This window comes from Contarinia nasturtii, unplaced genomic scaffold (assembly GCF_009176525.2).
Source record: "Contarinia nasturtii isolate CC-2019 unplaced genomic scaffold, AAFC_CNas_1.1 Cnas_scaffold_220, whole genome shotgun sequence".
Taxonomy (NCBI): domain Eukaryota; kingdom Metazoa; phylum Arthropoda; class Insecta; order Diptera; family Cecidomyiidae; genus Contarinia; species Contarinia nasturtii.
In genome coordinates this window covers 581,952-599,065 of record NW_022197577.1, presented here as the reverse complement: position 1 = coordinate 599,065, position 17,114 = coordinate 581,952, and the positions used below count along the sequence as shown (strand labels likewise).

At 33.5% G+C, this 17,114-nt stretch overlaps 2 protein-coding genes across 2 annotated transcripts in view; one reads left to right on the top strand and one right to left on the bottom strand.

Moving 5' to 3' along the window:
- The window catches only part of LOC116336887, a 177,118-nt gene extending 168,011 nt beyond the window's left edge, over positions 1–9,107 (bottom strand). Inside the window, exons 1-2 of the mRNA XM_031761079.1 lie at positions 8,654–9,107; positions 4,437–5,175 (exon numbers count right to left, since the gene is read on the bottom strand). The gene's annotated coding sequence lies outside the window, so the exon portion shown is untranslated. The remainder of the gene's footprint in view (positions 1–4,436; positions 5,176–8,653) is intronic.
- A 2,739-nt stretch (positions 9,108–11,846) lies between these two features.
- Positions 11,847–14,932, top strand: LOC116337072 (xanthan lyase-like). The gene is made up of 2 exons (XM_031761375.1): positions 11,847–11,950; positions 12,309–14,932. The coding sequence occupies exons 1-2, from the start codon at positions 11,881–11,883 to the stop codon at positions 14,834–14,836; spliced, it is 2,598 nt and encodes an 865-aa protein (XP_031617235.1). The 5' UTR covers positions 11,847–11,880; the 3' UTR covers positions 14,837–14,932.
- Positions 14,933–17,114: the final 2,182 nt, after the last annotated feature.

Sequence of the window (17,114 nt, the reverse complement as noted above, 5' to 3'; positions counted from 1 at the left end):
TTATAATTCATTAAATCGACTCCGAAGATGTAGTTAGACAAAGAAAAATGAATCACATCATGTACACATTTAAATTGATAATTTGCCAATTTTATTTCGGTCATGCTTTTATGCCAAAGGTTCGATGCTATGTAAAACGAAAGACCGAATGAGCATAGTATAAAAGCCGCATTGAAAATTTCAAAACGAGAGACAATCAAAATCTCAATGGTGAAAAGCAATTTATCAAAAGACATATGTAGAATTGTAGAGAGAGAGAGTGAGAACCACAATGAAGGTTTGTGTTCAAATTGTGTGCACATTACGTATACCACATGGTAGACGAACATATTTCCATTCGCAAAACTGTGTGTCCAAGATGCAGAAAAATCTTGATATTTACGCAAATCTACTGTTCTTGCTCTCACACGAGCCTTTAAGCATGTTCGTTAGTCGCATTTTCATCAATTTAAGTCATATTATATATAGATGTACTACTCTGTACGCAGAGATGTTCATGGAACAAACTGGTTCGCACAAAAGCCACCAAATCAAAGCTAACTTTTGTTTTCCGGACTGTGCACGGAGAATGAGAGCAATTACTGCACAATTTTATCGAAGCTTCGGTTGCGCGCGTGAAAAGAGACAAATCTAATTTTGAGCCAGAACAAGGAGACGAGTATATCCCTGATATGTATGAAATAATGATTTTCAAAGGATACGACTTTGTCGTCTATGTCAAATGCTGTATTTAGTGCTGAGAGAACGATAGATTAAGAAAGAGTAAAAGTAAGAAAGTGGATATGAAAAGCTCCAAAGGTATATCTCTGTGTTGATATGAAAAGCTCAAAATTATAAATGGGAATTTGTGAAGTGGTTCCTAGTGCCGATATACCGGAACGTTGAATGGATGAGATATATAAAACAAGTGTGTACCAATGTACTCGAATATTTGTAGCGGCGAGACAGAGAGTGAAATAGAAACCGTTCACCAAATACCGAGCAACCGCATGGTAAAGGAATTTATTATGCATACACACACAAACACACACATTTTCAGTTTGAACAAAAGTTGTTTTTGTCGATATGACTTCATCTTTTTGCTTTGGGGAGAATGGGTGGAAAAACTTTAACATCGAATATTATTCAAGTGCAACGCTTAAATAATTTCGGTTGCACTTTGATACAGATTCAGTGGTTGATGCAAAGAAAAAGGATATGAAGGTAAAAACAGGACCGAGAGACAGAAGAAGTACGATGTGTACGAATACTTTGTAAATACTTATTGAATGCGGGACCTGAGTATGAATCGGTGCGCAATTCTAATTGATAATGTGTTTGTAGTTAAAAATCACGACATCTTATGCTGGTGCATGATGAAAAACTCTGTCGCTTTGACAGTGAAGACATTAGTTTTTGAATTTTCATCCGAATTTCAATTGAATCACATACTCGAATTCAATCTTTTCATCATTTGCAACTTTACTTCAAAGTCTTCTTTGGAATTTAATTGAATTAAACGAAATGGAAATGTAATGTTGCGATTTTTCGCGTTGCTTACGATAAATCACATGCCATTTCTTATCTTGAAAGATAGTCGTGAACATATCAATCAAATGCATTTAATTGATAACAAAATATGCATTTGCTAATGGCTTTCTGTTACATATTGATGTTGCTAATTCGACATCTTCATGCTAACATGCTTGTATATCATTTGTCGACGTGTTAATGTTGTGTCATATAATTTTGATGTTGCTGCAAAAGTAAATAACATTTTAATTTATCTTGATGATTTAATTTGCAAATTCAAAATTCAAATAGATTTTGGCGAGAACTTTGATGCATGTACACACCGTTTCAAAGGATTATTCAATGAAAATGTCTCATTTCAGTAAATTGTATGATGTGCAGAGATGAGCCAGCATCAAAGTTTCGTATTCAAAGATCTCATAGATCTCGACGATGAAACACAAATTGAATTCATTCAATAATTTATATATATACGCAAGCAAGCAGACATTTGAATCTGTGGATTACACGAACACATGCCCGTATCCCGTTGTGAAACACATTCCATCAAAATTCATTGTTTTGCGCCCTATATCTTTGTCTATTATTATGTGTTGAACGAACTTTAATGGTAATACATTTAATGCATACAGAGGGATAATGCTTTTATTCTCTTTGTAAATGTTATGCGTTATCCCGTTTGGTGATTGTTTTGAATTTCAATTTTGATGTGAAGATAATAGATAATAGTGAACAAGAGCTTCATGGAACCGTCAAAATAATTCTAAAATCCAAAATCAATCTCTCTTAACTTCAATATAATTATTTTCATCAGAAACTTTGATGTTAGTAAATTGTGGTTATCATGCCCGGAAACTAATGTTTTCACACACATTTCGATTTCCCTGTGAAGACAAACAAATTACCAAGTTCTCATCATTTATAAATGTTTTTATACCGCGCATGGAAAACTATGCTCTGACTTTTATATGACTTCAACAAGTCATTAACTATGACTGAGCGAAAAGTTTCACTTGATTCCATAATATGCACATCATTCATAAAATATATTTGCCCAACTAATGTCCCGCATAGTTTTAGATATAAATAAACGTAGAAACTACTCCATAATTATTTATTAATTTTCAATCAAAATCAGACAACAAACATGGCAGAAATAACATGAAACAAATTCAAGTTTTTAATTGTTTTAACTTGAAAACTATTATGTTCTTGAATTTTTCAATTTGCTATCTTGTACTTTTCAAAGTACATCGCAAGTTTTTGATTTCCGAAAAAAATACTCTTGAAAGTTTCAATTGCACTTCCGTTACAAAACACCTGACGATAGGGGGTGGTGTTTTGGAATTAATCGACTGTCTTTACACATACAAGCCTCTATTTAAATTTTTTGTCCAGCAGAAAAAATCCATTCATCTTCATATGAATGGGGTAGAATAAAAACTACTTCTCGAAAAATTGGTATTTTAAAACGAAACCTAAAAAAAATTTCAATAAAAAGTGAATCAATTTTTTTTGTCCAATTGAAGTGAATCAAAAAAATTTTGTTCAATAAAAGTGAACCAAAAAAAAAATTTCACTCGGTTTTTTCAGTGTAAAATACACTAAAATGAATTTTTTTGTTAGGTTCACTTTTATTGAACAAATTTTTTTTGGTTCACTTCAATTGGACAAAAAAAATTGATTCACTTTTCATTGAAAATTTTTTTTAGGTTTCGTGTTTAAACATTTTTCGAGAAGTAGTTTTTATTCTACCCCATTCATATAGAGGGTTTGCCCTCCTGAGACTTAGAAAATTCTTTCGCCAGACATTATAATGAGATATTTTCAGCCAGCTGAATCAGCTCAGCCAGATATCGTCAGGAGCTGAAATGGAGTGAAAACAATGAAAGTGTTTGTTGTAGTGATTGTAGCAATCCAAGTGTAATTATAACCATAAAAATCACTTCTATTGTTTTTCCTAAATTTCAGCTCCTGACGATATCTGGCTGAAAATATCTCATTATAATGTCTGTCTTTCGCTTTTTTAGGGATTTCGGCGAAAAAAAGACGATCTTTTTTGGACGTCAATTTTGTTTTGTTTTTTGGACGTCAAATTACACTAGTTAAAATGGAGTTCGAAAATTGAAAAAAAAACCTGCCCTCGTACACTGACCAACGACAATTTCTTCTGAAATAAGTGAATGCAACAAAGTTGCTAGCGATTAAACAACTCAATCGTTTTACAGCTGTTGAATCCTATTCAGCATAAATTTATTATTTTACATTGACAGCAATTTTAATCACACCGTAATCGATATTGTTTATTGGTGAACAAGTGATTCAAATAAATTTCAACTCAATACATGATAAATTAATCATTTGCCATGCATATTGAATGTTACAATTCGCCCAAAAAAATTATTTATCATTATATTTTATATTAAAGGTAAACAATGACAAACGCGTTGAACAGAAAATAAATTTCACGCACGTGAAAACCTGATGACAAAACGATTTACAAACAAAAAAACACTTTTTGCACACGAACTCATGATTATCAATGCAATTAAAAATGCAAAACCAATTTCCTCACTAGATTTAATGAAAATTTGTTGTTTTTGTAATCAATGAAACCATTCGTGTTGTTATTGTTCGATTGGTTTTCGATATAATTATTATGTGGTGTGAATGCAGTACTTCAAATAGTAATGTATAAAGTTCTCCGCGGAAATACACAAAGAAGAAAAAAACACACGAAAACGATCGGATAACAAGAGATAATCTAAGCAATGGTATCACGTTTAAAACACGTTATGCTTTCAAAAAAAAAAAAAAAAAAAAAAAACAAATTTTCCCATTTCAACCTGCCTATATACATTCTACAAAGTTGATATCAAAAAAAAAAAATTTAATTAAAAAAACATGCAATAAAAATAACTAACCGTTTCCGTATTTTGGCGATGATTCAAACAAATTGTGTTACGCGGCAACTGAGATATTTCTTTATTTGCACCGATTTACACACGTTCAACACAGTTCAATGTTTCGTATCACTTTTCGTTTGTTCCTATTTCTTTCTGTCTCTCTCTTGCTCTGATTTTCGAGTTTTAATTTAAGCGATAAATCTAAATGATGACACAATAAAATCGTCACTTAATTTATTCGCACTTTTTTCGTCGTTTTTTTGTTTGTTTATATTACGTTTTTTTTCACCGTTAGATTCTCTTAATTTTTGGCTGGCTATATTTTCTTCAACGTGTTTTGTCACTTTTAATTTGGATTTATTCAGTTACACACTCTGTCATATACACAGGGTTCCGTTTCCAACAAATTTTCACCGTACACAAATGCCGTCAAATGAATTATCTTTGAAAATTCTTATTTGATAAGCGCTCGCCAGCGTTCGATGCACGCAAAACACGTTACAATGTTGTTGTTTTTTTTTGTGTGAAAATACTTGAATCGATAAATTTCTTTTATGATTTTACTTTTAACATTTCTTTTGATATCATTATAATTGCAATTTTTTTCTCAACAGCTTTAATATAATGTGAGCACGTCGTTAATAATGTATACGAGTAGTCTGTTTGACTTAATTCACAAGGTCGATGGGTTCCGTTGCTGTTTTTGTGTAGTCTCAGCGAGTTTTAGCACAACATGTAACCCGATGTTGATATGCGCCTGGAATAAAGACACAGAGAACAATATTAAAAGAAAACTGCTTTTATTCGGGTGGTATAATTCGGTTTTTTAGTATCGGGTTCTTGGCTCTGTTCCTTTGACATCAATGAAATTTATACGCTTTTTTCACGACAGCGCCATATATTTCATCGGTTAGCGCGATTTAATAAGCGTTCCCATTCACACATATATTCATTTTCTTTGCACAATACCAAAAGAGAGTGTGTCTGTGATGCCGAGCGTTAAACATAACGCACGAGAGTATAAAAAATACTAAAATAGAAAAGGGAAGTGTATACAGAAAGGAAGAGAACGGGAAAAAAATGAGCAGACACGCACCGAACGAGAAAAAAAAATACGCACAATCGAGATTCATTCGCTCCAATTTCAACTTGAACTCGGTTACTAATAAATAATCCAAAAATTGCGCGAGACGCATTGAAATTGTTCGGTCGGTTTGTTGAAATCAAAGCGCCGCTATAATACCAATCAAGACGTGAGAGGAGTCCGACCCGACAAATACACACACGCACGCAAGTAATTTAATTTATTGTATTGAAAATGCGTTCATACATGATGATTATTATCGTTATTTTTATGAACCGTCGCGATTTTTTTTGTGCGCCCTTTTTTTTCTCCGTCGCTTTTAATAAAAAGTTTTGGTTCCGCATCTTTTTTTTGTTGTTGTTTTTCAATGGTTTATTTATTTACGCGATTCGTTCTATGTGGCACTCTGGTATTTTTCATTCGAATGTGTGTTACCGTCATCAAATACCGAACGATTTGTTTAGGTCTCTTGGTGATTTTTTTTTCTTCTTGTAATGAATGTCTGCTCTGTCTACTACCTACAAAATATGTGTATTAGAACGAATCGCAAGAAGGAAGACGGTTGCATGACCGCTTCTTTGCTAGTGTCTTTCTCACACCGTTCGTGCAATACGCGATGACTTGAATTGCGTCGTAGATTTTCGATTTTTGTGTGTGCGTTCGGTCGGTTCTAGGAAAAGACAACAAATCCAACGCTAATGCGAATATTGTCAATGGTATTATATTGAATTTTTTATGTGAATCCGATTCAAACCCTTCTTCGAATACATTTTTTTTTGGATGTGAACAGCATCGCAGACACCCGATTCGCTGATGAGTTATAGTTTGACCTCAAAATGTTTGTCGGTATGATTTATGCGTATTTTAAACACATACATACACATATTCTTACGCAGTAGACGCGGTTTCGGTTCTTTTTTGTTTTATCATTCTTTTCAGCAGCTGTAATTCATTTGCTCAAACAAAATTTGTTGAGCATTCAATTTATCGCTCATTGTCATTTGATCATTATCCGTTTTGTTTTGTCTATTTCATTAGTCTTTTGAAGAAAAATATGGGACATTTTTTGCCAGCAGCAAATTATGTGTATTTTGCAGAATCGTTTGGACTCAAAAGTGTATCGTTAACAATTTAGCACTTTGCAATTGTGCTCTTCACACTTGTTGAAATAAAGGTCCATAAACTCTTTAATGTTGGTTAACAGAGTAAATAAGATAATTTGCACATCTATTGATGTAAAAATGCCGAATCGCATGACATACGACTAGCCCAAGAATTAAAACAAAACAAATGCAAAATTGCAAAAATGTGCGCTTTTGAGTCATTTAGAGAGGTAAAATAGCAAACCATCGAGGGCAATGCAAACCGGTTTTTTGTATCCGTACTCAACAAAAAAAATTGTACAAATTAATCGGTTTTGTTTGGTGTATGTATGCGTATTTATTTCAAAACTCATCACGATTCAGTGGCAGCGAAAAGCTTGTATGTAAAATTTCATGTCAAAATGAAGTTCATTTAATGAGAAACACACACAGAGTAGTACAGATATGCACAATGAGAAAGTAAGATCTGTTGAATGAAAAGGAGTGTATAGACAGAGATAGTTTGAGAGCAAAACCGCCTTTCTTTATTCACTGCGAGCTGCAGTTTATATCGTTTGGTGTCACCGCTTTATGATTTATTTATAAAATTCCATTTGCAGGCATTTGAATAGCAGTTGGAAAAAGCATGCATGCAACATAGCACGTAAATGTGCAAAACTTTTCAAGCATTTCTTTACATTTGCATCTATTTAAATGATGTTTTGTTTTTGCTCTAACGCTCACTTAAATTCTTTAGTCGCATCAATAATGTAAAATCACTCATTCAACCATCAAATTCAATTAAAATGTTTTATGTCAAACATTGACTGAGCAAAGTAATAAACTGAACTAAATTTGATCAAGTAATGGCAGACATAAATGTCACCATGTTTCGATTAATTGAAGGCACTTAAATGTTGCGACATGCATGTGATTTATTCCAACCCATTTGGCTGTTTCAAATCATTCAAATGAACATTTAAAATTTTAAAAGCAATCCATTTCGAAAATGTATTTCATTATCAGTGTTGATGATTTTGCGGTTAATTTCAATTTGTCACCGCAATCATTTTAAACGCGTAAATATGATATGTGTCTGATACACATTTTTAATTCACTTTCAATTTAAATGGCATCGAATTGATTCACATTCGCTTGCACGCTCAGCCATTGATTTCTCTTTCCATCCACGTACGTGTGCCACTAGTTGTGAGTGTCTACTCATCTGCGATAAGACCATTTCGATTTGCAATCAATTCGCTTCTTTGACGCGCGCTTCTTTGCTCTCGCATCATCGATTCGTCTGGCAACCTAAGTTTTGTTTGCTCTTCTTTTGTTTTTATAGTATGCTCTCTATTAATATTCTATGGTCAAATGATTAATATATCTTAGCGGACGACAAAATAAATATATCGATTTACGTTGTCTACGAAACTCATAAAAAATGGTCAATAAATCACATTGTACCAGTGCGTGATTATTCAAACAGAGAGGCATACACAAGCACAAACGAACGAAGAAGGAGAAAAAAAGTCGACACAAATTGAGTGAGTGAGCAGTTTTGGCATTGGCAATGATTTGCGATGTGATCCGCTTTTTTCTGGTGTCATTCTCAAGCCAAAAATTGAATGAATTCTTCAACGCGCAAAAATAAAGGCACAAATTAAATTCGAAAACTGAAAAATCGAATGCAATTAACGTATTTGTTCACCCGCTCAATGCCAATTAAAATTTGAAAGTTTTACTCTATTTTATGTGTACGATCTCATGGTGTTCGATCAACCTACATGAACAAAAAAAAAAACATTACTCGTGTTTTTGTTGCAATTTGGCGACCGCAAGCGGTGAATGAACACAAGAACTTTGCTAAATACGGTGATTTGTACCGAAAACGGTTTGAAAAGAATTTATTGAGTCGACGTTGTGGGGTATTTTACTCTCTTACACACATAAATCTGGAACAATTGCCAATTCACATATTCAAGCGCTTGTTTTATTCGCTTAACACATAAAACTGAACACCGATAAATCTCAAAATTCCGGCCAGATTGAACACACAAAAAACATACTCAGAATTTTTTTGGCGATTTTTTTCCATTTTTGGAGTCGGCAACTCTTTTTCGATTTCGTGGAATTGGTCTTGGTCTTTTCAATGATTCACACAAAATGAGATTTTTTTTGTCTCTTTCCTATTATCTAGTCTATGGGAGCCCAAAAGGGATTCACTTTTTTTAAAGTTCCTCCAATGTATTATGCAGATTCACTATCACGCAAAAAAATTTCAACCGCGCAAAAAAAATCGTTCATGAAAAAAATCGCATATTCCAAATGCATTCATTGGCACTCGAGAAAAAAGTCTATATTTAAAGATAGAAAACAAAAAATAAACGCAGAGAAAGTCCAAACACTTCACAAATTTTTATATTCATTTAATGTAGAGTAGACCGAAACCATATCGCTCTTTTGCTCTCCTATTGGCTTTTGAAATGATTGTTGACGATGGATAAAAACGAACCGTATTCAACGAACGTTAGATGAAGACTAACGCAATGTGAAACATGCGAACCATTCAAAAATATACACACAATTCATAGTTTGAGCGAGTCGAAACCGAAAGACAGCATTATCCACATGCACCGCACACAATGAATGTGACATCAGCAAGCAAAACGTTGAAACATTTTTGAGCATTGGTTAAAAATGCGAACTGCTATGCCGAATGAATGGGAACATTTCTCTCTAGTACATGTGTTTTTTTTTTTTTGAGTTTTTGTCTACGAAAACTGCGTTTTTGACGAACCCGGCGATTCATTTGTTGTACGGCGTCGGTTGAGTGAAAAATATCCCGTATTTAATTCACGCAATGCTATTTGCCTGACTCAATGGATAAAGCGATGCATGTACACGTTTAAACGTATCAAAACAGACATTCATTCGCATCCACTTCGTTCATCGCTCATTCATTGTTTGCAAAATGAATACGCTCAAAGAGGGGAAATGAGTACAATACAATTTTCACTCAAACAGATTGAGTGGAAATATGTAGCGATGAACTGGTTGGTTTTTGTTTCCTAATCGCCCCAATGTTTGTTTAGCCTGACTGTGCTTTAAAGTACTTCCGATTTGGTATTTATATGTGATAACGGTATTTTTTATTTTGCCTATTTTAAAGCGTTTTACACGACATATGTATCAGAAATAATTGCATTGAAAATGCAAATTTTGTCGCTTGTAAAAGCCAATAGCTTAACTTTATATTCGAATTCGATTCAAATTGGGCGTAACTGAAGCGTGAATATTACAAACCAAAGTAAGTAAGTAAATAGTATTTAGAAAGACGCACCACAGACAGACTTGAAATTTATATGTACTTACAATCGATTCATCTATCAATTTTATCCCCATGTGTATTTACAGTATTTTGACAAAACAATTTTACCGCACACAAAACTTTTGATGTTTAGATCATTCATTGGATATTTTATACGGAAAGTTTGTCGTTTATCACCATCCAAAAGTGAGTGCCGAATGAAAAGCAATGAACATATGCTTCGTCGATGTCTAGCATCTTGTTTTTTTGATGTGTTTGCAAATTGTAATTTGTGTTTTGTGGATATCAATTTTATGGCATAAGTCAATCAAAATGTTATTCATCGCAACATTTAATCTTCCTGCGTCTATGTGAATATAAACATCAGTGAAGCGTATTTTTATGGTCGATAATGATTTATGTGTCTCTTCTACTCATTTCGAGTGTGCGTATAAAATGATTCACACTGCGGCCGTCAAACGAACCTGAGGATCAGCTTTTGTCATTTTTTTAAAGGTGATTTCATCGTTTTATGTATCCGTTATACTGTCTCCGACAATTACTAGATAACATGATTTTAAAGAGAACGTAGTTTAGTTACGTATTAGATTTTGAACGACTTTGGTTCATAGAGTAAAGTGTGTAGAGTCATGCCTGGCGTGATGCATATGAGAAAAATTCCATTTTCCTTCCAAAAGTAGTATTTTATGTATGCTTAACAATCAAAAATATGTAATGGTTTTTTTTTTTTTGGCGAAACCGAATATAATATTGGAAAAACATACAAATAATTTTAGACAGACTTTTTATACAAAAATTTCGAAAAATTTGGATTTTTATATGGAAGCCCTGTATGATATCGTAATGAGTAAACTTTGCACAGCTTATTTTTTTCACACAAAAGTAACATTCCGGGAGTTTGAAGAAATTTCAATGCATATTAGGGGTACCTCCCGAGCAAAATTTCTTCAAATTTGCTGACCTTATGTAGTTTGACAAGAAAATGAGATTTACAAGTTTTCACTGTGGTTAAAATTTAATGTTTGCGTATTGAAGCAGCTTATGGTTTCTTCTCTAAATAGTTGTATTGTTGAGCACGTAGGGATTGAATTTTACTCTAAACTGATTACTTGAAGTGAAATATTCTCTCCAAATTTGTGGGCCAGACTAAGTTATTATTCTCTTTATATAATGTCTCCAATCTTCAGTAGCTGGTTAAGAAGTAATTGGCTCGACTGCGTCTGAGTGATGTCTGAGTGATCAGTGCAGACGCTAGATTCGAAGGACCAAATAGTAATAATAGGGAAATGAAGAATACGGAATTACTATTTCTTTAAAAATAGGAAATTAAAATCTTTGATAGAAAAGTAAATACGGAATCCAAGTTATGTTTACATTATTTTTGTTATGAGTTGACTCATAACACGTTTTAAAATAAAATAGTTTTTCGTATCATGTTTATGACATGCCCCGCTCGGATCTAGTAGGATTTTTTGGGCGGAAGCTTTAAATTTATAATTTTTTTAATCAGGTACAGCCTTCGTATTTTTTTCCGCAACCATATAAAATATCTTCAAAATATTTCATTTTATGGCAGTTTTGATCCAAATAGCTTGGAGAAGAAATAGCTTAAAACCGTTCAAATTAAATCCATTCAGAATACTATACATTGTAAAAAAAGATTTGTTTTCATTTGCAATTAAAGATGGCATCAATCACTTGCCGCTTGTGCTATATAACCACGCTTTTATAATGTACTGAAAAAAGTTCGGCTTTTGCTCTTGAAATTTTTATCAAAACGATTTCAAAGACAATACCGACAATTAGTGCCTATAATTGATAGTTATCAATAAACATACACGGAACCATTACGGGTGCTGATATTAGATAAAGATACCACTCTCTATAAAATGTGATGCTTCAAGGAAATAAGGTTATCAAAGTGAAATTTTTTTAAACCTAACAGTTTGTCCAAAAAGTGTTGAAATGAAGTTCTTTGTTGGTTTCATAGCACTGTACGTAATAATCGCTGGTGCGAATTCTCAGTTATCCTCAAGTAAGTTATATGCACATAACAATTAACAAAAGCTGACAGCTTTTAGCTATAAATGAAAGCTATATTCAAGGTTCCAAAAATGTTGTTTGCGCCACTTCATTTTTTCATCGACCTAAATTCCATAAGTCAACGATTATTTTTCTTTGTGAAAACGATCTTTTGAAAGTCTTTTTCAAAATTTCTGTAGCGACCAATTTCATTCTGGGAGTTACCGAAAGTCATAAATAAAAAGATTTTTGGTGGCGGCAGCCAAGATTGCATTATTATCGCGAAATTCATTGAGCCAAATACACATTACGAACATAGTTTTTGCAAAACTTTTTATTGATAGAGAAAAATGTTCTTGCTTTCCCTATAGAAAATGGTATAGATCGTCCAGGTTTTGAACAAACCACACAATCTAGTGATGTTAATGATGATTCTACAGTTTCATCAGAAAAACCTATCAATGATTCAAAGAAGAACATTTCATTCATTGGCAAGACTCCCTCCATCACAAATTTTGGATCACAGAGTATGAAATCAGTAAAGAAACCAACATACAACATGAAAAGTTTGGCTGATCAAGCACCTGATGAATCCGATAATTGGGGTCCGAATTTCGCTGCCAAAATGATGTCAAATTGGAAAACGGTACTGATTGGTGAACCGTTTACAAATGATGATGAAATTTTGAAAAAACTCGTTTTGGATAAAGAAAAGGATTTACAAAATAATGTGTTAAGTAATCTAAACAAAGATGAGCAAAATCCCTTTTTATTCAAAAATCTTCGCGACTGGAAGGTGAATTCTGCACAAATCACACAAACCGTGAGAAATATCGAGAAAATGGCGGTACTTTATCAGACGTCGCATTCGACATATTATCAGAACAATACACTACGAAAGGACATATTGTTCGCCATAAATTACTTTTATGATCAAATGTATAATGAAAAAATCGAAAAAATCTATGGAAATTGGTGGGATTGGGAGATTGGAACGCCGCAGTCATACAACAATGTTTTGTTGCTAATGTTTGATGATTTATCTCAAGTGAAACTGAACAAATACATAAGATCAGTAGATCGTTTCGTGCCGGATCCAACAAAAAGTTCACGTTTCAAAGAAAAGGAAACTGGAGCTAATTTACTAGATAAAACTTTTATCGTCATGGTTCGAGGTATTCTGAATAATAATGTCAATAAAGTTCGACAAGGAATGAATGCGACAAATGATGTGTATGAAATAGTTCAAAATGGTGATGGATTTTATAAAGATGGTTCGCTTATACAACACAAATACGTTCCATATACTGGTGGGTATGGGGAAGTGCTTTTAGCGAGAAGTGCCGATATTTATGAATTGTTCAGTGGAACTGACAAACTAACGTATGTACAAGGCATTGAAAATTTATATACATACATTGAAACAAGCTTCTTACCAGTTATGAGACGAGCTGAAATATTTGATATGACTCGTGCCCGAGGAATTTCTAGACAAGCAACCACATCTAGAATTGTTGGGAGAATTATGTTGTATGAAATACTTGTGATTAGTTCACAAAATCAAGACTCATCATATCGCGATAAATATGCTCGTTATGTAAAAGAAGCTATATCTATAGCTAGCAATGGTACAAAGGACAGTTATTATAATGGATTATCCATTCATAAAACACAAACATTTCAACATTTAATGAATGATAATTCGATTAGACCAGATTTTGGTGTGAGAGACAGAAATCATATGCTAAGCGCAATGGATCAGATGACCCATCAAAAGACACATTTTGCAGCTGGATTGAGTTTATTTGGTAGAAAAATCAGCTCGTTTGAATGTGGAAATGGGGAAAATCTGAAGGGATTTTACATGGGAACCGGAGTGTTATATTTGTATAATAATGATATTGGCCAATACGATGATGACTATTGGGCAACTATAAATATGACAAGACTTCCAGGAACAACAACAGATCATAAATTCGGTAGTTTAATCGATTGGAAAAGTTATAATAATCCAAAATCTTGGACAGGTGGTGTTTCGGATGGAGTGATTGGTTCAGCCAGCATGCATTATTCCATGCAAAATGTAACTGGAAGTTCATTAGAAGCGAAAAAATCTTGGTTCTTTCTAACAGATAAAATTGTAGCGATGGGTGCTGCAATCAGTTCAAATGAGAATGTTGATACCGAGACAATAGTCGAGAATCGAAGATTAGAGAAAGATGGTTCAAATGTTCTGCAAGTGGAAGGCAAAGAAGTTGCTCTTGGTCAAGGTATTTTATTCAAGAAAGCCACTTGGGCCCACATAAAAGGCAAAAACGATCAATCTGATATTGGTTATGTGTTCCCTCGTTCGGAAAATATATATGCTGAAAAGAAAAAACAAAGTGGAAAGTGGTCTGATGTAAATAAAGGAGGATCAACTAATGTAGTAAGTAGCATGTTTGCAACACTGTCAATACCGCATGGAAAGTCACCATCCGGTACTGATTATGCATATGTAATTCTCCCCGGTAAAAATCAAAAAGAGACATCGACTTACGCCCAAAAAATTGATGTATCGATAATTTCGAATACAAAAAAGCAGCAAGTAATTTACGATGGTGCTGATGATGTATGGATGGGAAATTTTTATGAGATAGGGAAGGTAAATGAAATCGAGGCAACAACTAGCGGAGCAATTGTAATAAACTATCACGATAGTAGCTTAAATGTAGTCATGGCTGATCCAACAAAAGAACAACATAAAGTCATCTTTATCATACCTCAAAAAATAGGTTACACGGTAGCAGAAAAGGACGATGATATAACTGTTAAGGAGGACAAAAACTCTTGGATTATTGAAATGGATAGTTCGGATAAAAGTGGAAAAAGCTCTCAAGTTTATTTTGAAAAGGTTTAAATGTCGGAACCAATGTGCACTGTCATGCTTCTGGATGTATCGTAGAATGAAATTAAAATAAAAAGAAACTTACAGGTCAAAATTTTCCGCAATGTTTTCAAATGTGTTTTTTTATCGTGTATTTATTATCTAAAACAGATCGACTAATGAATAGTAAGTTCAATAAGTTCAATCTAAGATCAGATTTTGAAAAGTAGACCATAACCAACAAAATTCAATAGTCCATGATTACGGCCCGTTATGAATCTATGTCCAAAATGTCATTTTTGAACTTACCTTTGTTTTCGAATAATTTTTTGTTGCCTATTATTATTTTTCATCAATTTTTATACAAAAAAATCGTGTACAATCACCATGTGGTTAATTCAATGGGAGGAAATGACAGCAAATTTTAAAATTGGCGCGCTGTTTAGTTTCGATTTGAGTTGTTCAATTACATTGACGTCCCCTTTGGAATTCGGTGCGCCACCGTCGGCTCAAAGAGACTTGAAGTCTTCACATCCTCTCATTGGGTTAATTCCGTTAATGATTATTTCAACTTTCAAGAATTGTTATCTAGATTTTTTGGTTACAGGTTACCAATCGATATTACTCACTTTTCCGATGGGAAAATCGAAAAAATAACGAAATTTTCGATCCCATAAAAAACTACGTGTGTGATGCAGTACTAATGTGCCCAACCTCCAAAACCATTTGGATCAGGTCGGATCCACCTACTACACAACATTAAATTCCAGCTCATTTCACCTCACTTTTACATATAAATACAGTTTGCTTTAAAATATCATGTAATTTGTGTTTTGTGGATATCAATTTTATGGCATAAGTCAATCAAAATGTTATTCATCGCAACATTTAATCTTCCTGCGTCTATGTGAATATAAACATCAGTGAAGCGTATTTTTATGGTCGATAATGATTTATGTGTCTCTTCTACTCATTTTGAGTGTGCGTATAAAATGATTCACACTGTGGCCGACAAAAGAACCTGAAGAACAGCTTTTGTTATTTTTTTGAAAATTATTTCATCGTTTTATGTATGTATGTTAAACTGTCTCCGACAATTACTAGATAACATGATTTTAAATAGAACGTAGTTTAGTAATTCAAAAACTTCTAGCCATATTAATGCCAAAAAAGGACAACGGTAAACGATTTTTGATTAACTTAATGGTATTTTTATTTCGATTTATATGACACCACATTTTGATACAAAATCAACCCCACTGGAATGAATTTGTGACTTTCTGTGAACTAACCCTCCAGACTCAATCATAAATGATATTCAACGATGATGTCATCATACATCGCTTCAATATTCGTGAATGGTAGAATATTGTGCGAATTGCGTCTGAAAAGGGGCGTCAGTTGAACTCTATATGACATGAAAGTAATAGATTCAATGTATTTCACAGTATAAACGTATTTCATACTTACAAACGTATTTACATTTACTATGCACAATGTATATACACATTTTGCCAGACGAATCGATTTTAATTACGCATTAGTTTTGGTTTTCATAAAAACACTTTGTATGCATATTTGAGTTTTGGTTAACTTGTGCCCCGAATATTAACAGTCCAACTGTTGTTTTTATGTGTACATTGAACTCTGGCTTTTCAGAAGCCAATCTATCTTTGAAATAATACTCATTGTGATTCCCACATGGGAACCCATTCAATAGATCTATCGAGCCTATCTGAAGGGCTTGTTTGGATGGGTAGTAAAATCTCAACCATGTCGAAAATTGTTTGTATCGCAAAACTAACGTCAGATTCAATTTTCTCGTGAATTCAAATTTACAGTAAAAGATATGTAATAAATTCATGTCGTGGATCACAGTGCGGAAAAGTTTATCTTACGGATGTAAGATCTTTTTTTTTAAATATTCTTTGAATTTCAAATTGTACGAGTATCTCAGAGAGATGCGTTTCTTCACGCTTTTCTATTCATTGTTGCAAACAATCCATTCATTCGACATATTGTCAATGCATAGACCTTAGGCGAGGTTCGATTTTCTGCACTTTTTTCGAACCACGCATTTTTTGAGAATATAATTACTATTTTAAGTGTTCACAACACAACAAAATCAAGCAGAACAAAAATTTTCAGCCCTGGAAATATTAATGCATTAGATGGCAGGACTGTCATTTTCACGCTGGCCATGCGCGCATATAGTAGAATCTGCACTCACATTCCATGTGCGATGCACACCAAGCATTTTCACTGTGCACGCACACTTGTTAGAGGGTTCAGTTATTTTTTTATTTACAGT